A 23253-nucleotide genomic window follows, 5' to 3' on the forward strand; every position below is an offset into this window, starting at 1 on the left:
TTACTAAGTTAGTCAAGAAAGAATTTAGATTTAAGATTTATTCACTTCGGCTGTTTTTAAGTTAAATTCTGTAAAAAAAAAGGAGCAAATAAAAATACTTTTAAAGATTAGGAATAGCATTCGTTTCTATGATACTTTACAGAACAACATATATTAGATCAGCACTGAGTCTATTGGTATTATAGGGTGTGACTTTTAGACCATTGCACAAGAAACGCACATTGCTCAGCAGGATTTGGCTGGAAACGGTCATAATATTTAATATTGATATGAACTGATGGACGCAGCTGATCGTCTGTTAAATGTTTAATCAGAATTTTTATATACTTTTATATGACAATGTAAGACAACTGAAGCGTTTGCAAGAGTTGTAATGAATATCAATTTTTAAGTTAATGATTTTTATTTGCATAATTAAAGTTCTTTCAAAAACCTTATTGAGCTGCTGCATTCATATTCAAGTCTAAACCATATCTTTTTAATGTGATCTACCTTTAAATTCGTTTTTTGGAGTTTATGACTTTAATTAAGATTGTTGCACAATAAGAGAAACTAAGGAGTTTGTACGATAAACTCTAGGGTTATTTCTAACCAAAAGAAAATTAAATCAGTTTTTCCCTGCATTTTTTAAGAGATTTTTTTGGTGAAAGTTTTGGAAAAGCTAGTCAATTACCGCATGGTCGTTTCAAAATGCTCTAATAGGTTTTCCAAAGTAGTCATTTCATCGTTTAAAAGACTTGCGTACAAAATCAAAGGTATATCTATATTATAAACATATCTATATTATATATATTCCGTATTTACCTTTTGTGCCAAAACAAGGGTCTGCTTACTTTTAGAAAAATGTCAAAAATATTATTGAAACACTTAATATTTACTGAAATTTTTAAAAATTTTGTTACAAAGTTTTTCAAAGACAACTCTTTTTGTTTAAAAAAATAGACACCTGTAGTTTGAAAAATAAATCACGAACCTTTGCACTACTTTGCAAAATCATTCTTTGGTTAAAGTTTTAGGTAACTACGCAAAAGTTCGAACTTGTAGCAGATTTTTTGCGTGAGAAGTTTTGCGCAATTTATTCAAAAATTCTGCGTCATTTTGCATATAAGATTGGAGTTTTTGAAAAGTTTTTCGCATAAGAAAAACACTGTTTTTTTTTGCGTAAATTACGCATTTTTCAGCTTTATAGGATTAGGCCTTGATTAAAGTATAAAGATCATCGAGTGCATGTGTCTCGCTAATTCATTTTTTTTCTGAAAGTAATTAATGACAAAAAAAAAAAAAAAAAATTCCGTTTAAATAATACAATCAAAATCATTAAACAAAATGTTAAAATATTATTGTTAGATTACCGATTATTAACCGAACATGAGCTATTTGTGATTATTATTTGTGGCAAAAACTAGTGAAAAATTTGTTGTACGAACATTTACATATTATGAACATAAGAAAAATTTCGGAGGATATTGGACTAAAGTGTATCTGATGCCTAAAACTGACACGAAAAAACTTATGATTACGTTTACTTTGAAGTGATTCAAAGCATCCAAACGAAAAAAACAACATTAATACAAAGCATGTAATTTAAAATGTCATAATGATCGACACATTCATAAGCACTCAAATGGTGCTAATGAATGTGTCAATCATTATGACAAACTTTTAGCGTGTAATGCTAACAAAGATTTTTGGCTACTAAGCCCAGATTTGTATAAATTTTCGCGTGTCTTAAATAGAATATGAAAACCACACCGAAATTGATTTGTTCGTTCCGGTGTCTTAAACGAAGAAAACAAACTTAATTTGACTAGACCAAAACGAGTTCCTATCATATCAAAATGAGAAATCATTTCCTGGAAATCCTTACATTTTTTCCATTTTGCAACCATAGTTAATGGATAATTATTTGCTAAAATCTCAGTGCATAGATTTTCAAGTTGATAATTCATGGTTACAGCTTCGTCATATTTTTTTAAATAATGTATTGTTGCAACATGATGTCTTGAATTCATTTTGTTGATGGATGATTATTCCCCCAAATCTCAGCTCGCATTTTATCTACTTATTTTAAAAGTTTACAATACTCTTATGGCACTCATTAAACAGACAAGTCGATATTTTTAACTTACGCAAAAACATAAATTAAAATAACTGTGCGGCTGTAGAACTGAGACTGTACCAATAAAACTGTTTAGATAATGTTTGTAAAGTAAGGGAAAAAACACTGTTTTATTTCAAATAAAAACATTTTCTAATTTTACAAAATCCTTTAAAAATGAAAAATAAACATCTGAAAAATTAATTAATCATTAGCTAAGGTGATAAAATTTTTTGTTAAAGTGAAAAACTGGGCACTAATAGTCCAAATAAAGTCAATACTTTATTTCTTGAAAGTTGCGATTTGCGTGAGCGATGCATTTAATTTGACAATAGAAAAGATTGGGCTCCATCAAAACTTTTAGCTGTATTTATTGACTATTTTAACGATACAGATTATATGTACGATATAAAATTGTTAATTTTAGGGTTAAATTTTATGGAATTTATATAGATCTTTTGGCTGCAGTTTGCGTTTTAAGCAGTATTGATATAAAAAGTAATAGAATAATTAAAAGTGAAATTTTCCGCAGTAAAAGTTGTAAAGCAGTGGAATATAAAATTTCATATGCTGATTTGTGATAGGTTCTTAATCTTTTAAATATTTTTTGAAATGAAACTAGTATTGATATAGTATATTTACAACTGCAAAAAGGGTTTCTAGTAATTTATATATTATACAGATTCTGGGCGTGCGAATCCCATGACAAGGAAGCCAAAAACGCTGAAATTCAGTCAGCTATAAAAACATGGCCACGTGTTTCATCTGATAGAGGTGAACGTCGTAAAAGATGAGAGGAGACCAAGAATTAGTTGCCTGGGATAAACGCAGAGGATTTTTTCAAACAATTATTATAAAGCTTAGGTAAAACTCCCATTTTTTATGCTTGAGGTGTTATTTTTGTTTATTCTTCTACGGATGCAAAGCGTGCAAAACCTGCAAAAAATGCATAATACGAATTAGTAATTAATAATCCTATAAACATACAATACTTTATAAAACAAACAACCTATATTAAATGTATTATATTGTTATAATTATTTATTACAATAATATGGTTATGGTATTCATATTTGATTGACTCTATCAAATATACCTTTATTAGTATACCTTACTATAGAATATATTTTATACATTTCATATATAACTAAGTATTTTTTCCGGACAGTTCCTGATCGGCTATTCGTCAGCTTATTCATCATAATAAGGTAAACTGGCAATGTCACTTTTGCGTTTTTGTTTACGTCCTGCCGATGAGCAGGCGCCCATCAAAAATACGTAAAAATTACATCTTTAGCCGATTAAATGCGGACGCCGCGCCGATATCGGGTTGATGCTAGTGTTTTATCTGTGACCTTGCTAACCTGGATATTGTAAATGAACTAAGGTAGCATTGCACTAGCTACAATTGTTACTACTGTTAGTTATATGTTTCAACCAAGTTTCAACCAAAATAACTTAAAATTTTATATATCATAGTTGAATTTAATTATATATTTTTTCTTTGAATTTCTTCAAAAAATTATTTCAAGGCTCATAAGCATTATATAAAACAAAAATACTAATAACCCTTTTTTATACCAATCTTTGACAAACCAAATTCTTTTTCATTTTTTTTCCAGAAGCTTCACAATGAATAAGTTAAACAGGATGCTTTTCTTTTGAATTTTCTTAAGTTTACTCAAAATAAAATGCACTCCTGCTGGCAGGAGTTGTAAAAAAAGTTTCACCATGTGAAAAAGTATATCTTTCCATTACGTGTGTTGGAATAAAATAATCGCAAAATATTGTAAAATATTTCTTCCGAAATAGAAGTCTGAGGCCTGTAACAAGTGGAGGCTTTATACAAACTGTCTTAATTCAACTGTGGATTTTATTAGCCAATATAATGGATGTGTTTCACAGGAGAGAAAAGGGTTTTGGAATCTTTCTTTCGCCTGAACTAAATGTTGTAAAGTTATGGAGTAATTAGAAACTTTTTAGAATTCAAAACTATAGGTATTTTATCACTTTTTAGATATAAAAGAATTTTTTGTACAGAGTTCAATATTGGATTTGGAAACCCAAGAACAGATGTCCGTTTTTTGTGTGAAATACATCAAAGTTTGATAATGAAAATTATTCAGATAAAACTTTCTAGAGTTTGTTCACATACTACATAATATATTTTTCACCACTTTTTAACCTCCCTTCCCCCTATAATCAAGGGCATTCATTTGGTAAATTTTCTCACCAAAATTTACAGCATCAATTACTACTTCCCTCTTTCCTACTATGATAAAAGAATGGTTGAAAGATTTTCTTTCTTTGGTGCTCTTTATTTTGTCAAAGCAACCTAAAAAATCAACTCTTGTCAATAAAACTTTAACAGAAGGATTGTCTTACACAATAAACGGTTTATACATACTGAAACTTTAAAGCAATTATTGAACATTCATTTATTTGGTCATATATATTTCTTTATGTCATAAAAAGTGCTACTTGATGGTACCGCAGCAGACCAAACAACATTATCACCAGATATATTGCTTATGTTGTCAGAAAATATATATTTTTTGAACTTGTAATTTGTAACTTGAACTTATGTTTGTTTACTTGCAAGTTTGTGTTTTTTTATGGCGGCTATTATTGAAAAACTTTAATTTAAAGAACGAAGCCACTCAAGAACCGTGGTGCTTAAAGTTAACCCAGCCTGCTAGAAGTTGTTGGCCTGGGTAAACTTTAAGCAAAATGACCTTGACAGCATCTCAAACTAGATGATCAAGTGCTCTTAATCTGATCTGGTTCTGTAATATCTTAAGGCTTTTTTGTAGCTTATGCTGTCTTTAAGATGATTTGAGTCGTTCGAATCGTAATAAAAAAGGCTCATAGTATCTGTAAGTTGCCTATAAATGATGGTTGTTTTTTTCTTTGTATATTTTGATATCCGTAAAATCGATTGAAGAACAGATTAGAAGAAAATTTTATGGTTAGGTGTATTTAGTTTATAAACTTGAAGACTTTACTCAGTTCTTCCACTGATACAAGAAATATAAAATATCTCGTCAATGAACCTTTTCTAAAATAAGATGGATCTAGGAAGTTGTTCCATAACGTTAACATCAAACCGTCCCATAAACAGATTTGCGTCGGGTTGTGCCATTTGCCTGCAAATTGATGTCCCGATTGTTTGGTGGAAAAACTTGTAGAATTATTGGAATATGCTATGTTGACATCATGCAATATGCAGCTTGTAATATCCTACGCAGAAGTAAGTGGTGCCTTTGAAATAGATGTAAGGAATTCCGCTATTTTAATACTTTAGTTCTAAGAAGAATATAGATTTTATATTGTATCTATGACAAACCATAGAAAAAGAGTAAGCAATGCGGTATTTTGGGGGCGCTGAGAGTTTACTGTTTTTTTTCGTCCACTGCGAGGTAGCATTTTATACATTGATATAATATTTATGTTTAGAAATACGCTTTTTATACGTCGATCAGGTCATTTATGTTAAGAAATGCATTTTTGACAAACTCCTTCAAATAATTTATTTGAACTATAGTATATTACATTATCTAAATAATATTTAGTTTAAACGATTTTTATAGAATTGTGGAAAACCGGTCAGATTAAATGACAAGCAAATTCGAGCAGCAGAAGTTAGGTACGTTAATAATGGAAAAACAATTGTTATCAAATAACCTATAAACAAACTATATTTACTGGAAGTCTCATATAGAACACTGGAAGAAAGAATTATTCAAGTGAAATTTTAGATCAAGGTGACATCGAACTTTTAGTTAAAAATGAATGTTGGGCGGAGGGAATGTTGCGCGCAATCGCACAGTTATTCAAGCCTCTCACGCTTCTTTTTATTTGATATATAAAAAAAGCATTTTGATTCTTTTCTCTTTTTTTACAAAGAATAAAAACAGTTCTTAGCACGCTTTCTTATAAGTAAAAAATAAACTTCATTCTATCGTATTTAAGTAATACAATGTTTTGTTGACAATTCTAAAATAATGGCTACTTAAATAGTGACTAGTTAAAACCGTCTTTAAAAATAAAAGGAAAAAGTTAAATGCATTTACTTAAAATTCCAATTAAAAAAATTATACGAGAAATTACACACAACCAATTTTTCGTCAATTTGAGTTATTAAAATAATGTTTAAAACTTAATCATAATCTTCAGAAAAGTAAAATTTTCAAAAAATTTTTAAGATAAAACGCTAGAACTCAAAAATTTAGATGGGTAAATAGAATTGGTATGAGAAAATAACAATCTTTTTATTTTACCGAAAGCCTGCGCAAAAAGTGGGATATAAATGTCAAAATAGTATCGATCATAAAACTATTACGCACAATCATTGAAACATAAACGCACAGTGGTGCTGGTCGGAGTTCATGCAATAACCAAACAAGAAGAGCTTGCTGGGATAAAGGCATAAAACCTACACGAACTCAGTTAACAATCAAACTCAGTAGAAATGATATCCAGATAACATAGTTTGCTTAAAACTCTACGAGTTAAAATGAAAAAAATAGTTCTCAATAATTTTTAACGACAATTATAAAATACGGCCTTATTGTTCCCCACTTCATGCCCTCTCTCACCGTCTACCCTCCCCGATCCCGCCGTCGTTTGGTTGGTTGAATTGGTTGTTTGAAGCATTACGAATTTGAGTTGAAGCTTCAATTAGAAAAATGCTTCAGGAAATAAATGGTGCTTTCATTTAGTATGGGAGTAATAAATAAAGTTACAATAAAAAGTTTAGGTGACCTCAAAGTTTCTGACTAAATATTGGTTTTAGCCTTTCTTTAAAAAACTACTATAAAATAAACGTTGGAAAAATATTACAGAATAAGTAATCCCCAGGTTATTAGAGTTTCAGTTCAGTTAACATTGGTTGCTTCAAGCTTTATGAGTTTAATAAAAAAAACAATTTCTTAATATTTATTGTTGTTCCCCTTTTTATGACCTCTCTCACCGTCTTCCTGACTCGTTTATGCCGTCTTTGGGAGCAATTTCAATTTATAAAAATGCTTTTAGAAATATAACGTAGATTCTTTAAGTAGAGGAACATTAAAAAAGATTTTAAAATAGTTTAGGATCAATTAATAACTTAAAAGTCCTATCTTTCAGAGTTGCTTATGGAATACTATCAACTAATAATCAGCATAATCAAATATTATTCAAGCTTCAAAAATGTTTTAAAACCTTCTAAAAGACACTCATCTATTTATAAAAGTTAGATCAATCTTGGCTTAACTTCCATAACATGATAAATAGAGCGTAAATAGAGACTTCTTCATTATTTATGACCCCGCTGTTATTTGCTAAGAAGAAAAAACTATCGAGTTTTTAGTTTGTGCTAACAACATATGAGGAAATTATTATGGACTCATTATAATTTAATAGGTTTCATAGTTTCATTGAGGAAAAAGATTTACTTTTTACACTTTGAAGGGAAAATTTAAATGAAGATACTTTAAATTTCAAAAAATGTTTAAAATAAAAAATTATTTTCTCAGCTTAGTAATTGTGTTCACTATTTTTTGTGGTAAGTTGTAAAGTTAATCTTTTTTTTTTTTTATTGTAATATATATTTTTATATACAGTGCCAGAGTCTAAGCTTCTCCGTCGCTTCACCGTACTATATATTAATTTCGATTAACTGTTTCTGACGCATGAAGTAATAATTAGGCATTTCAAAGCAAACACTTAGGAAGATTTTGCAAACAAAAGAAGTTAACTGACAGCTTTTCGAAATTTAGGGTTACCTTAACGGTATCGACTCAGTCGAAAGCATTAAACTGATGCATTTTTTTTTACTAATTTTAATAGTAAACCAAATTGCACTTGAAATGCTGTTAGCATTAGTAAAACAAGTTGGCCTTTTTATTAACAGAATCATAAAAAGCAAAATTTTATGAGTATCTAGTCTTTTTTTTAGCCTAGTGCAAAATTTCATTTTTTCGCTTGTTTTTATATTAATTATTTAGGTATACAAGGGAACAGTAAAACTTTAAACGGGAAAAACTGACTGGAACGCGTGAAAATGAATTTTAAAATAATAATAGAGCATCAAGGTAGTTCTGACAAAAATATGGCACTCGTTAAAAAACACGGAAAAAACGGTTTTCGTGTTATTGTGATTTTCATCTTTCCCTTCGCATAACTCATTTAAATCACACACACAAAAAAAATGCAAAGCAAATGCAAAAAAATGCTAAACAAAAGTTTACCTCAATTTTTATTAAAAATAGGGATTGAAAAAATAAGAAGCAAATTTATTAAACAAAGTGGCTTTTTAACATATTTCGGCTTTGTCTTAGATACTCATAAAATTTTCTTTGTCTTTTCGGCTCGGCACAGTCTTACGCTTAGCGAGGTGCCGTATGGGAAGGTGGGGGAAAATGAGGAATAATAGACTTAAAGAAAAAATGGATCTCTTGAAAAAATATATTGCGTCTAACGACTTTCCAAAATCTATGATCTTTACAAATTTATCAAAGTTAAATCTTTAAAAAGTAATATTATGAAGAACTAAGTCCAATAATCGAGTTTTACCATTATATAATCTAAACCTATGAGGTTTGTAAGGAATTTATTAATTTATAAGGCTTTAAGGAATTATTATAGAAAATCTTCGCACAAAACCTTAAAATAAACCAAAAATTTCTTCTGAAAGGTTCATATTTGATAAAACTTTTTAGTGTACCTTTTTTGAGTAAATAATTTTATTGCTGAAATCAAATGCATTATTTGTAAATAAACAACTTTTTGCAAAAGTTCTCAAAACATAAATTCAGATTTGTTCAAAATGTATTTTTATTTTCTCTGATTAACTATGTAACGTCTATATTAATTTATTATAATTAATTATGCAACGTCTCTCATAAAATAAACCTACATAGGTCAAACAGAAGGATATTACCCTGGAGTTTGGAACATAGGAGATGTTGGGACTTACATTTACCAAAAAGTTTCAACGAGGGAAGAATGCACTCAAACTTGTTGGAAAAAACTAGCTGCTGGTGAATTTTATGTAGGAGTACAACGACGAATACCTTCCTTTGACTGCTATTGCATGACGACTTCAATGGGAATGACACCTACTGGAAACACAAATTGGGAGTTTCTTCCTTTTTTTTGTAAGTATTTGTTAAGGTTTCTGCCTGTTGGCAAAACAAGATGCCTAAATAAACTAGATTTAAAAAAATGTTTATAATTGTATATATTTGTAAAAATTATACTTACTTTTGTAATTATGATACTTTATTTTCTTTCAGACGGAATGGCCTCACCACAAGTTTTTAATAGCGAAATCGGTAGTTTCCTGAATTTCAATATAAAGATCAAATTTTTTTCGGGTGGGAACAGTTCAAGCTCAGTATTTTTTATTGACAATATTGACAACCCCACAAGTTATTCAAAGAGGATGTTGATTAAAAATTACATATACAGTGTAAATCCAATTAGAACCAGCTACGCAAGTAGAATTTCTCCAAGAAATAATGATAGTCGAACTGTGAATTCACTCCTTGAAACATTCGTTGGAAATGGAGTTGAAAAGGAATTTGAGAATTCTTACACAATCATTACTAAGGTAACAACATTAAGTAATCAACAAACCAATGAAATAATAAACAAACCAATGAAAAAAAAAAGATTAACCCTTTAACAGTCCATGCCGTAATAATACGCAAATCCAAAGTGGTTTCTAAATGTCCATGCCGTAATATTACACAAACTAAAAGTGGTTCCTGAATGTCCTTACCGTAATATTACGTTTTAGTGTCTCCTCATAATTTCTGTCTTTTTATGAGTAATTATACTTCTAACTGTCACAAAATTTATTACTGCATAATTAATAAGCTTTTTATTCAATAATTTACTTTTGCACGTTTTCACTTTTATTTTAAATATGGCAGACAAGCATGTTTTTTCAGTGCAAAAATTATTTACGAAAAAGCGAATATTTACTCACGAGGAAATAGAAAATTATATATTCGATAAAAACGAGGAGTTGAGTGAGGTTTCAGAAGAAGAGTATAGTATATCTGATGTTTCTGATGAAGAAAATTCCGAACCAGAGATATTAGAGTTAAGTTTAGAAGAAGAAATTCCTGCATTGGTCGATGGTCTTAGTTCTAGTGACAATTCCTTAGAAAATGTATTTCCTGGCTCATACATACCAATTTGGAAATCTGAATCTTCAAATAATAGAGTTCACCCCTTTGAATTTACCGGTATTTCTGGGTGCAAGCAAGATATAGTCAAAAATGATCCTCTTTATTTGTTTGAGCTTTACTTTACAGATGAAATTTGTGAGTTTATTGTTAATGAAACTAATCGATATGCTTCCTAAACTATAGATAAAAAAGAATTATCAGTTAAATCCAGAATGAGGTGTTGGTTGCCTGTGACAGTTTCAGAGGTCAGACAATATATTGCAATATTCTTATATCAAGGAGTACTTTGGAAGCCCACGTATGAAATGTATTACACCACATATCCATTGTTTGCAAGTGCTGGTATTAAGTGGTTGTTATCCTATAACAAGTTCAAGTTAATCGATAAGTTTATTCATTTTGTTGATTCTACCACATTACCAAATAAATATCCTGTTTTATCCAAAATAAGCACAGTATGGGATTATTTAACAAAAAAATTCCAAGAGGTATATACACCTACACAAAATATATCAATTGATGAGTCACTTTTGTTGTGGAAAGGTAGACTTTCTTGGAAACAGTGTATTCGCAGCAAAAGTGCCAGATTTGGTATAAAAACTTTTTCATTATGCGAGTCAGATTCAGGAGATGTATGGAAATCCATTTTATATACAGGATCTGAGCTGACTAATACTCTAAGTTCAGATTATCGCTATGTTGCTACAAAAAGTGTTATGTTTCTTATGGATGGCTTACTTGATCAGGGTTACAAACTTTACATTGACAGCTGGCATTCTTCCTATGAGCTTTCATCAGTATTATTGCTAAGATCTACGGATACCATAGGAACACTTCAAAAAAACAGAAAAGGTTTTCCTATTTTTATCCATGAAAAGTTAAAAAAAAATGAACGCAAAGTTCTTTACGAAGAAAAAACAAATATCATGATAACACATTGGAAAGATAAAAAGGATGTTTATACCATTTCAACTTGCACTATTGATGGGACTAAAAATGTTTTAAGAGCTGGGAAAGAAAAGTTAGTTCCTTTAGTTATTGATGATTATAATCAAAATATGGGAGGCGTAGATAGAAGTGACCAAATGATGACATCATTCGAAGTTGAAAGAAAAAGGGTAAAAAAGTGGTAGAAGGAAGTATTTACTCATTTAATTAATCAAGCAGCATTTAATTCACAAATAATTTGTAAAAAAATGGGTCGCAATATCACACCTTTAAACTTTAGAACAATGTTAATCACATCGATGATTCAACGATATGGCCAACAGCCAAAAAAATCTCACTCTAGATTGGTAGCAAACAACCCCTTATGATTGATTAACCGACATTTTCCATCATACGTGCCAGCATCTGAAAAAAAAATTAATGCTCAGATAAGGTGTGTGGTATGTCACAAACAAAAAATAAGAAAAGATTCTAGATATGAATGCGTAGAATGTGATGTAGGACTTTGTGCAGCTCCATGTTTTATGACTTTTCACACAAAGACTGAATATTAAAGCTTATTTTTTACAAAAATTTTCTATTACTATAATATGGTTATAAATTCTTATACGTGAATAATAGTGTTTTTTAGTGTTTAATAGTGTTAAAATAGTAAAAACTTTTTTTTATTTTAAAAGTAAAAAATCGAAGTTTTTAAAAAGCCGAGACATTTAGAGACCACTTCAATAAAAAACGCAAAACTTATAGCGACCGTTTTTAAGAAAACGCGCGGACTGTTAAAGGGTTAACAAATTGATTTATATTTTAAAAACGTGAGCTGCCAGACTTAAGGTTTTTAATAAATTTACAAGATCAGGCGCAATTTTATAGATGTCAGCGTAAATGCTCCTCAGGTAGATTTCAACAAAAATTTCTTGTATTCTTATAAAATATAACATTCTTAAGGAAAAGGATAAAATGTTATTAAATATTTTAAAATAAGTTTAACTTTTTAACAACTTTAAAGATAAGAATTTAAAAATTTTCTTTAATAGTCTAAAACTTTTTTAAAAGTTAAAATCGGTTTTATAAAAAAACCGACCTTTTTTAAAAGCTGTTAAAAAAAGTTTTTAACAGCTTTTAAAAACATTTTTAACGCTATGTTCTTCAATACTCTCCTTTTACCAGCACTTGAATTCTCTGCACTCAATTCAACGAACATGTTTATAAGCTCAAGTTTAGTGGGACTTGTTACATGTTTAAATTTATCCATTTTTTTAGCAGTTGCAGAAAAAATCTTTTTTAATATAATATACCATATATTAAATTATATTATAATGTACTATGTTATATAATTTCATAGTCCATTATAACATATTACATTATATCATTATATATTATACTAGCAAAAAGCAACCCGTAATACGGGTTTATGGTCGGTCTGTTATTTTATAGTGGCTGTTTTCCACAATTTAAGGTTGCGAAACTTTAACTAATACTCTCTTGGAAAAACGACTTCAAATTAAAAATATTAAACCATCTGTAAAATTAAAATAAATAGTAAGCTGAGGTAAAATAATTTACCAATTATTTAACATTATTTCAGTAATTTACTACTGACATAGGTGATATCAGTGTTAGGCAGAACTATTTTCCTCGACATTACTAAGTTCAAAATAATACGTTTTTAGTTACTGACACAAAATAGTAACACTTCATCATGCTTTAAATTGACGAAAAAGTAAAGCTAAATTCTTTTTATATTTTTTATAACATAAACTTTAATTAATAAGATTAGTATAAAGCAAACGTAAATTATTCATGAGTTATTTATTTTTTGATATCCGCTTGATACATGTTTCTTTAAAAAAGGAAATTGTCTTTAAAACGTTAAATGCACATAACTAAATAGATTTGGACCGTTTATTTTGAAAGTGGTGTAAATCCATTTTTCAAAAAAAGTTAGAAATCACAGTTTACATTAAACTTAGTGTGCACTTCTTATTTGTAAACAATTTACAGTTAGTATTTAAACATATCTATATGCTTTGATCAATTTAAAATTCGTCAATAAATGAAATTACATAACAATTGATTATAAAAATGTCCATTTACGACCCTGAAAGAATATGTTATTTTAGTTAAATTCACACGCAAGTCATTTATGTAATCAAATTACACATCTCTAAATTCGTAGAGACATTGCCAAACTTAGTACAATTAATGCATATTTTTTAATTGACTAAAATGCTAACCTTTAAATACCTTGAAAGCGGAAAAAATGGACTTACATCACTTTCAAAATAAACGGTCAATTTATTAAAAATATCTGACCATTTGAACATTGCTATATATGGCACTAATCTGACCATTTTTATATATGGCCTCTTTGTTTCAACAGTTTTAAATAAACGGTAATTTGCTACCATTTACTAAAAACTCCTTCTGTTACTCGAAATTTAATTCTCTTAAATAATTTGACACTAATAAAGGACCTCCCTTCCCCGTTTTTGCCCTGATGGTGGACTGGAGAATAGAGTTATTTTTACTAAAAGTAATCAAGTTTTTGATGAAGAACATTTACCAGAATAATAAAATGTAAAAAAATGATATACATGCATAAGAACTTTTTCTTTTTGATATAGTTTATATAAGAACTTAACATGTATATGAATTTTTTCTTTCCTCAAAGTGTTGCAAATGCAAACTAAGCTAATTACTTAGTTTAATACCTTATAAAATTTAAGTAACTCGATATTTGACAAATGCGCAAAACTACAATATTCACCCCCCGTTTAAAAAGATCCCCTAAGTTACGTACAACAAATATTATTAGGCATAAAATATAGAAAATAAAAAAAAATTGAACTAATTGCATATATTTTTATCATTTTAACTGACAAAAATTTACAATAAAAGGTAATTAGGTTTTCTTTTTATAAATCGTATAAATACGTCAATTGTAAATCTTAAAGAAAAAAAAAAAACCACATAAAAACTGAAAATCGATTTACCTATTTATAGTAACCTATTTTGACATGGCAGTTAATATAAACATTTATCGAAAAAAATCAAATTAAGATATAAACCGCATTTTTAGCATAGTGTTGGCTTTTAGTAAATAAATAAAAGCAGTAAGTTCCTATAATGAAACTACCTATTATTCATTTTTAACAATAGACACCAACGGGAAGGTAAGCCAAGCAGTCTATCAACACAAAACATCACAACAATAACACATAACAATAGAATATTTACACCCTTGATCCTAAAATCCAGCGAAAATAACAAACCGAATTAAAATATGAAAGGCTAAAGTAGAAAACCAATTTAAAGTGAACTATATATTTATCTTTTTACTAAACATATAACTACATAAAAGTATATTTGTTTTTATATTCAATATTAGTTATTCAATTACTTCGAACTTAGGACATTAAAATACCCTAGATTTAAAGATCAAGGTTGCATACTCTCCCATACACATTACGCTAAACATTAACAGACATTATGTGTTTTCAGAATAATTAAAAAAGGCTAGACAACACAACCTAGCTCTAAAGCAGTAACACCGCCTGACACTAAATGCTGCCAAGTCACACCTCTGCTATAAGTACACCGCTTGGCTGGCAAGGTTATTAATCTTGCTCAATATAATGCCAAGTCACCCATCTTTGAAAACATGGAAACAACATAATTTAAACATATATACAGCTATAAACAAATATGGTTTCATATAACACATATAAATACAAAAAATTTGGGAAAATTCACCTTCCCCATCTTGTACTCTCATATTTTCAGTTAATGCAAACTTCTGCACCCATTCTGCACCCAGTGAAGAAAAAAATTGTCTAACTGAAAGTTTATAACTGTAATACTGAGATAATATAACATGATATCTAACCAATGTAGCACATTCAGGGTTGTGAACCAATTGATTATGCCAACCAGCATCACCCCTCTAAAAAAATAGAGGATAAACCATAGGATCTAAGTTGGCAGACATACTTGATATAGGATGTAGATATAAAGGATATAGATAAGAGGATGACCTCTTGGGTAAATAACAACTTCTCTGGAAGCAGGTGGTGCACCATCTTCACCAACACATTTTGTAGTATTCGATATTATTTTATCAAATTCGATAACAAGGACTACTCGAAACTGTGGCAAATTCCCTCAAAATAAAATAAAGAAGACAGCTTATTTAGATCATTTTTAAATCTGTGTGAATTTTTATAATTGTTAACGATCACTTTTTTTATTGCTTTTTTACTATTTTTTTGAATTTTTCCTTTTTTTTTGTATATATTTGTAAAATAAATTAAAAAAAAAATCTCAAAGTTCCCAATTGCATAAACTCGTACATAATCGTATATAATCGTACATAATCGTTCATAATCGTATATATAATAAGCATCAAAAAGCATTATTGCTCTTCAACGAGTGATAACAGATTTCTGAATCAATCTTTTAAGATAAATTGAATTTTCTAAAGTTTATTAAAAGAGAACATTTAATGCGTTTAAAAAGATTTGATGTGACAAGTTTTTTTTAATTTTTTTTTCTATAGATTTTTTATCAAAAACTTATAAAAGTAAGTTTAATGGTTTAAATCAAATAAAATCTCTGCATGAAGTCTTGAAAGGTTGAAGCATATGACATTAGGTTCGAATATAAAGTTGTACATATCGTAATTTTTACTGGAATCTAATATTATTAGATGTCTATATATACTCAAAAAAATACACGATGAATAAAAATGTAACGTTTAAGTGACAAAGCTTTGAGTTAAATTTTTTCAAAAGATGACTACTGCACTTTTTAAGAAAATCGACCTTTATGAAAACATTTTTAAAAAAACTACATATAGACTTTTGAAAAAATCCGACGTTTCGAAAGATGAAGCTTCACAAAAATTTTGCTTTTTTCAAAGCATGAAAAATAAATTTCTATTTTTATTATTTCTTTTTCTTAAAAGATTGGTCTGTTTTTTAAAATTTTCAGGAACTCATTATTTGCCTCGCAGGAAAATAATTAAAATTTGTATCCTACAATTTTAATTTGTGATTGTGTACTAGGTTGGAGATGATTCAGTAGAAAGCAACCATACCCAATGGGTCGCCTTGGTTTTAACCACTTCTAAATCAATTTCGGTCAGACTAACTTCTTTTAGAATTTTACGACCAGCAAAAAACTGTTCTCTGGTTAGCTCTTCTTCAAGCAATGTCACAAAGTATGTAAATGCAATTTTAAGATTTATGAAAAATGATGAATAACTATAAGTATATAAAGTAAATTAAAAATACTTTAAAATTTTTTTATTAAATTTAAGCCGGATAGTTTACATTAAATTAAGTGAAATTTTTTTTAATCAAAATATTCTAATAAAAACAAATTGTTAAATTATTTTGCTCTTTTGTCATTTTGGAAATAGTTTAATTAAATTTAGTTCTTTATAACTTTAGTTACATATTCTATCTTAACTTTCAACTGAAGCCCGATACCCAGTGTGTTGTTGACCTTGAAAGTGTAGCTATTTACTTATATTATAACAGTAAGTTAGTTTTCAACAACATCCTAAGGGATGATTCGAGCATGGCTCCAACAGTAATTCAAAAGGAACCATATATCGTGATTTATGTAAGATAAATCTCAATTGTATTTATTTTAACTTTTGGTGGTATTTTTATCACTCTTTATTTTCATTCAAATTTTATGCTAAAAAAATACATTTGAAGCAATAAAATCCTAAAACGTTGGTATAAAAAAGTATGAATAAATAGGAATAAATGTTAACAAATGTAAACAAGTAATAACAAATATAGACAAATATTAACAAGTTTTAACAAATAACTGCAGATATAAAAAAATATCAGCAAATGTTAAAAAATATTTAAAAATGTTAATAAACATCGCATATTTTTGTTACTGAATAAACCTTTTTAAATTAATTTATTACCAACAACTTGCACAAATATTCCTTTACTTCGTTTACAAACTTTGTGCAAGTTTTTTTTTTTCTATTTTTTATTTCTATATTTTCCATTTACTTTACATTTAATTAATATGATAAATTACTTACATTTCCAGTTACCCAAACTCTATATTGATTCAATGCTGAAGTTCTCCCTTTTATATGATACCAATGTAACAAATGCACGTGTGGGAAATGAAATTTTGGCAGTTAAGGCTGATATATTTAGTAACGAGTTTTTAAACAATGCACCCAAGTTGGCGCTTAAAAAATTTGTTTTCCAAAAGTCATTTGAGAAGTTACAGAGTAAAGGTGCTCAAGAAATATCTAGATTTGTTTATGTAGGTAAAAGAGGCCGTGAAAATAAAAATTTTAAAAATAATTGCTTTATGTTAGATATTACGAGCATTTATCCCGTATGGAGTTATAATAATGAAAATGGAACTATGCTTGACGCTGTCCTTTACCAGTATGTCTGCAAAGCTGTTTTACTAAGGTAAATAACTATTGAATATATCTGTTTCTAACTATTTTGGAACATTTAGTGATGCTATTTAAACTGAGTATTTGTAACGTAATATGCTAATTCAATACTTGGAAAAATGCGTAACGCGTGCAAACGCAGTATCCAAAATGCGTAAGCGCTATACCAGCGCTACGTAAGCCCAATCTCAACTCAGTTCAACTGTGAAAAAAATCCAGTTGAACTGACATGACTAAACCCACTCATTTACAATAAAAAACCAATCTTTTTTAGTAGAGAAAACTACTAAAAAAGATTCATTATTAATGTTTTTTCAAAAACCAGCGGCGCTTTTTTTGTCTGCTTTTTTTTTCGTTTTTTCGTTTTTTCGTTTCGTTTTCCGTTAATGTTCGGTTAATAATCGAAATTTTTCAAACAACTAAGGAACGTGTAAAAATGATGTAATACGTAAAATCTTCGAAAATCTTTAAAAATGCGATGTTTAAAAATGTAAGCTGTTTAAAAGTTTATCGAATTTATATTTATAAAATAGTAGCAAGGTTGCCATTTACATTTTTGTTTTTTTTCCACATTTTTAAGCTCAATTAAAAGTCAGAAATTATATCTTTATTTTATATACTTATTTTCCCAGCAAGCACACAACATTGTTTCAACGTTGTGTGCTTGCTGGGTTATTATATATTTGCACAATCATTTAACAAAACAGAAGTAAAATGAAAAGAAAAAAAAAGGGGAAAGAAAAACATTGAACTTAAAAGAAATCAACAAGTACCAATCGATGGCATCATACTAAAAGGAAAGTACTAAAATTTACCGAAGAATGGGGAGAGTTGCAGTTTCAAGAATTTGACATTTGGTTGCGTAATTGGAAAAAAAGATTTTGTTCCCTTTGTACCAAATTTTGCTCGATTTGATTTAAACTCAAAGACATAGACTAGCAATAAGTTTTTAATACTTGTGATTCAAATTAAAATTAAATTTTGCTATACTTAATTTTTGCTCTACTTAATAGGAATGACTTGAGATTTAAAATCTCAGAAGAAAATTACCTTTGTGACTTATAATGATCTTATAGTGAATTATATGGTCGCTCCATGGAATATAACAATATTTCCAACATTGCTCTCAAATTATTAACTTGAAAATATTTTCAACGGTGATGAGTTTGGGATAATTTGGCAAAACAAAACAAAATGCACCATCTTCTACAAGAGATATGTTTCCGGGGAAAAATGGTAAACTCAGACTAACACGCAAAGCAACAGGAATTGCAACGGGAATAAATTTACTCATATCTATTATCAACAAATTTAAAACTCTATGATGTTTTAAGCAAACAGCCCCCTTGCACGTATCGGAATAAGATAACAAATTGGATGGCCGGGGACATTTTTATAAGATGAATAAAGAAGCATGGCACTTTAGTGCTTAGAGCAGAAAAGTAATGCTTCTGGTGTATAACTGTCCTGCTCATCTACATATTGAAGGAGTAAGCAACATTAACCTAATATTTCTCCTCCTAGCACTGCATCTGTCCTTCAGTCAATCCCAGTAGGAATTAGACGTCCTTAGACGTCCAGAGGACGTCTATGGACATCAAAGGCGTCCATAGATGTCCACTGAACGTCTAAGGACGTCCGATGCCAACTGGGATAGATCAAGGCGTAAGACAAAGCCTTAAAGGCTATTAGTCAAAAGTGACTAATAACCTTTAAGGCTTATCAAGTGTATCAAGACTGTAAACAAAAATGACCCCTGCCAAAACTTAGATTCTTCAAGCTACTAAAAATTGTATTTCTTCTTGAAATGTTGTGTCAAAGGCTATAGTCAATTGTTTTAAAACGCCTTGTAGATGAGAAAAGCTACTGGTGATGATCCGTTCAAATCCTTGACTGAAGAGCTTGACCGTTTGCGAAAGTTACATCCTAGTGTCGTCCAGAAAAATTTTCCAGCAGAACTTTTGGTTACTTGAAATTGAGTTATATAACCACCTGTTCAACAGCTAATAATGCTGAAATCATTGCTCAGATTTTGGAAACTAATTTTGAAAATGATGATAACAAAATTGAAGGTAAAGTTAATGATGGAATAGAGGTTCATTCCTTCGCCACACTAATTTGATGCTTTTGAAACGTAGCCAAATACTTTACTATACAGCCTAAAACACAGAAATGAAATACAATCCCCAGTACTAAAACTTGAAGACTTAACGAAGATGGAAAAGATTTAGTTTAAAACCACTCCAGGTTAAGGTTTTTTTCCAGCATTGTAGCCTGGCTGTAATTGGTTTTTGTCAGAAAGAAAATTAAGCAAAAGTATTTTCTTATTTTCAAAAAAATCTCAAGTATTTCCCCCAATCCCTAAAGAGGTATCGCGTGTCAACTGTAATTGTTAAATTATGATAGCCTGCTTGCGAAAAGCCAACATGTAAATTATTGTTTTAAGTGTCAAAATAAGAAAAGACGTTTCAAGGTCACAATAAACAAAAAAAATTAAAACTGCGTTCAACTTGAACTCCATTTGTGCGGTAGTTTGTAATTCCGTAGCAAATGAGTATATTTGCGTGACCACATGTCCAATTAAAAATGTATTATGTAACTCAATGTCCGTTGCCAATAAAATGTACTCAATTTTGCACAAGAGAACATAATAATATCCCATACATAGGTGTATTAAGCAATACCCCCTGTTTACTGTTTTTGCGAACTTCAAGGCGCTAATTTTGTTTTACACTCCTTGTATCATTAGCCACCTCAACTTCCAAAAAAATATTAAAAATTTAATTTTCAGACAACAAAGTTCTTGTTACCAACGCGAAAAAAGTTCCGGACGTATAAAATGTAAGCAAACAACTTTATTATCTTTATTTTTTTTCGAAGTTCATCAATCGTCGCTGTCCTACGAACTTTCAACTTTCTCAAGTTCCAAAAAAAAAATACGCTTGTTTCTGATGATTTTCACATAATTTATTCAATAGTAATATCATAATTTGTATGCTATATTTAGTTTATTATCTTTAATGGTTTTAAATTTATCTTTTTTTTTTTTTCAGTTTTATATCTCTAATGATATTAGGTTTATGTAAATACATATGTTTGTATTAAATTTTAAATATAAAATAGATATATGTTTACTGTTTTATTTAAGATTTTAAATCAATAAATAAATTCTCTATTTATATTCCGATTTTTAGTTCTTCCAATCCAATTTTACGATATAATTGGCTACAGCAACAAAACAAGATTGATTTATGGTTACACGAATCGCAATAATGTGGTTGAGCTGGATTTTAATCGAAAACCTGTTCTTTTGGTTTTGTCAAATGACAAATGGGAAAATATAAAAGCTGATCGATTTGTCGCAAGTACTCAATCAATGTAAAGAAATCAATTCGAACATTTTAAAAATTATTTAAATTGATAGCAACCATTTTATTAAGAAACAATCAGTTATAAGCATTTTAATACCAAACTAAAGCAGTGACTTAATTGATTGTAAAAGTTCAAAAACTACCCAGCCAACGCAAAGACGGCTAAAAGTTAATATTAATAGAGAATATCGCTACACACTCAAACCTTTTTGGATAATAGGGAAACACATCAGTATTCATGTCATGCATGTGACTTGTAAAATAGTTTAATATACTTTAGATCTATGTTTAAAAGTTTTATGTTCGATTGCTAATCAAACACACAACATTAAATTCTTTTTATTACTTGCTATTTGTAAAAAAAAGAAGACAAACACATTTATGCTATATCAGTTAGATTATATAATCACATTAGTAAAAGTTTTCTTAAAATGAAATACAAAAGTGCAAAAATCAAACATATTTATTTGAAGCATTTAAAAGAACTACTTATTTATTTTTATTCTCCAATTAGCGTAGCTGAAAAGTATATACGCAATTGGTTAAAATTTTAGGTGTATCCACGAATTAAAACCACATTCATGTTAAACTAAACAACGCAATAAGTTCAGATACTGTTAATAACATCTTTTTTTTTTATAGTAAATAAAGTTTATTCAAAATAAAAATAAAAATCTAACTTAACATTAATATAAAAAAGCATTCAAAAGACCAGCAAATAATAGCAACAATAAAAAAACATTTAAAAGTATTATAAAAACAACATGCAATAAAAAAGCATTCAAAAAAACAACAAATAGTAGCAACAGCAACACAAAAAATTTAAAAAGTATAAACAATAAAAGTAGTAATCAATAGCAAAAATATTAAAATAGAATTTATTTATATAACCAAGTTAATTTCATAAACAACAAAAATAATTAACTACAATAACTTAAAAAATTGTAAAATATTATAAAAATGATAAATAACAACAAAAAAAAACCCTGCCAGCACAAGTGCATTTTAGCCTTCTGAACCTAGAATTATTTTAGTGGAATGTTGTCCATTTATATATCCAAAGGATTTATAAATGCATCATTTGAACTTTATTCAAATTTTTAATAATTCATTAAAATTGCATTTAATTCTAAACTTAATCATTATCATTTCAGTGTGTCCTTTAATGGTCCTAATTGTTCTATTTACAAAATGCTTTCCTTACTCTGGGATCACAGTTGGGATATTCAATTAAATAATGGAAAGAGGTAAAGATCTTAATTTCCGAATAATTGGCAATTATACTGTAAACGAAATATCTTGGTAGAAACGTTGAATGCTTCATTTTGATGAAGAAATTCTTAACAAAAATTTTTATATCTTTTTGCTGGCTTCACATTAATGAGCTTCCGTTCCTTCAATTTGCGGAAAAACATGATGAACCAACTACTTTAGATAAAGGATGGTGTGGAGTAGTTGGTAAACTATTTTCCAAAGTTGAAATTCTTTAAAGAATGACTAACTTTTATCTCCCTCCTGGAGCCTCTTGAAAATATCAGAGAGAATTTTCTTAAATTAATGAGCTCTTACAGTTAAATTGCATGGAAGTATTTGAATGCAATATTGAAAGGAAAGCTTGATCTAGAAGTAGCAGCTCTTAAAAGTGGTAGATCTTCTCACAGTTGATAGCTTACTTGTGGCATGAGATGCTTGCTTCTCTATATGAGCAAGCATGGTCTTACGCCAAAGAATGCAGAGATCTGAAGTCTGCTTGCAACTTTGGGGACACTGTTTTATCTTCCAATGTTCTTTGAGATTTAAGTAAAGCATGACATTAAAGGCGCATTTTTTTTTTTATCTTTTAAAGCTATTTCGACTTTGGCAGGAGCTAAATGATAGTATCAAAGAGGCCTCTAAACTTTATCTAAAAAATGAATCCTGGTGGGCTCATCATGAGAATTGTCGCACTTCTATGTTCTGATAACTCGGAGCAGAGATTATTTGCCGTCGACATAATATTGGCAGTCAGGACTAGAAATGAATATAGCTCCACTGATGTTAGGCCTTTTAAAGTTCCACAAACAATAAACTTTGGTTCTTGCGACCTCACTGAACTAATCAAGTGGAAAGAAAAGATCATTACTGAACCAGTTTTGCATTGAGAGTTTCCCCCCAGAGCTTCCTCCGTATTCTTTACATAAACAAAGTTGTCAGAGAGCATTGAGTTAATGAGGC

At 29.2% G+C, this 23253-nt stretch overlaps 2 protein-coding genes across 3 annotated transcripts in view; both read left to right on the top strand.

Annotated features, from left to right (window-relative positions):
• Positions 1-23253, top strand: part of LOC149877800 (uncharacterized) — a 171477-nt gene that overhangs the window by 74443 nt on the left and 73781 nt on the right. The gene's annotated exons all lie outside the window — the stretch shown is intronic.
• Positions 7463-21497, top strand: LOC145181781 (uncharacterized). Its single transcript, XM_090074176.1, has 9 exons — positions 7463-7643; positions 9001-9237; positions 9376-9692; positions 16290-16444; positions 16677-16851; positions 17302-17497; positions 17582-17681; positions 20460-20509; positions 20863-21497. The coding sequence occupies exons 1-9, from the start codon at positions 7586-7588 to the stop codon at positions 21048-21050; spliced, it is 1476 nt and encodes a 491-aa protein (XP_089930302.1). The 5' UTR covers positions 7463-7585; the 3' UTR covers positions 21051-21497.

The sequence above is a fragment of the Hydra viridissima genome, unplaced genomic scaffold (assembly GCF_058129835.1).
Source record: "Hydra viridissima isolate aposymbiotic clone 2 unplaced genomic scaffold, HvirCarnegie_v1 scaffold_16, whole genome shotgun sequence".
NCBI lineage: Eukaryota > Metazoa > Cnidaria > Hydrozoa > Anthoathecata > Hydridae > Hydra > Hydra viridissima.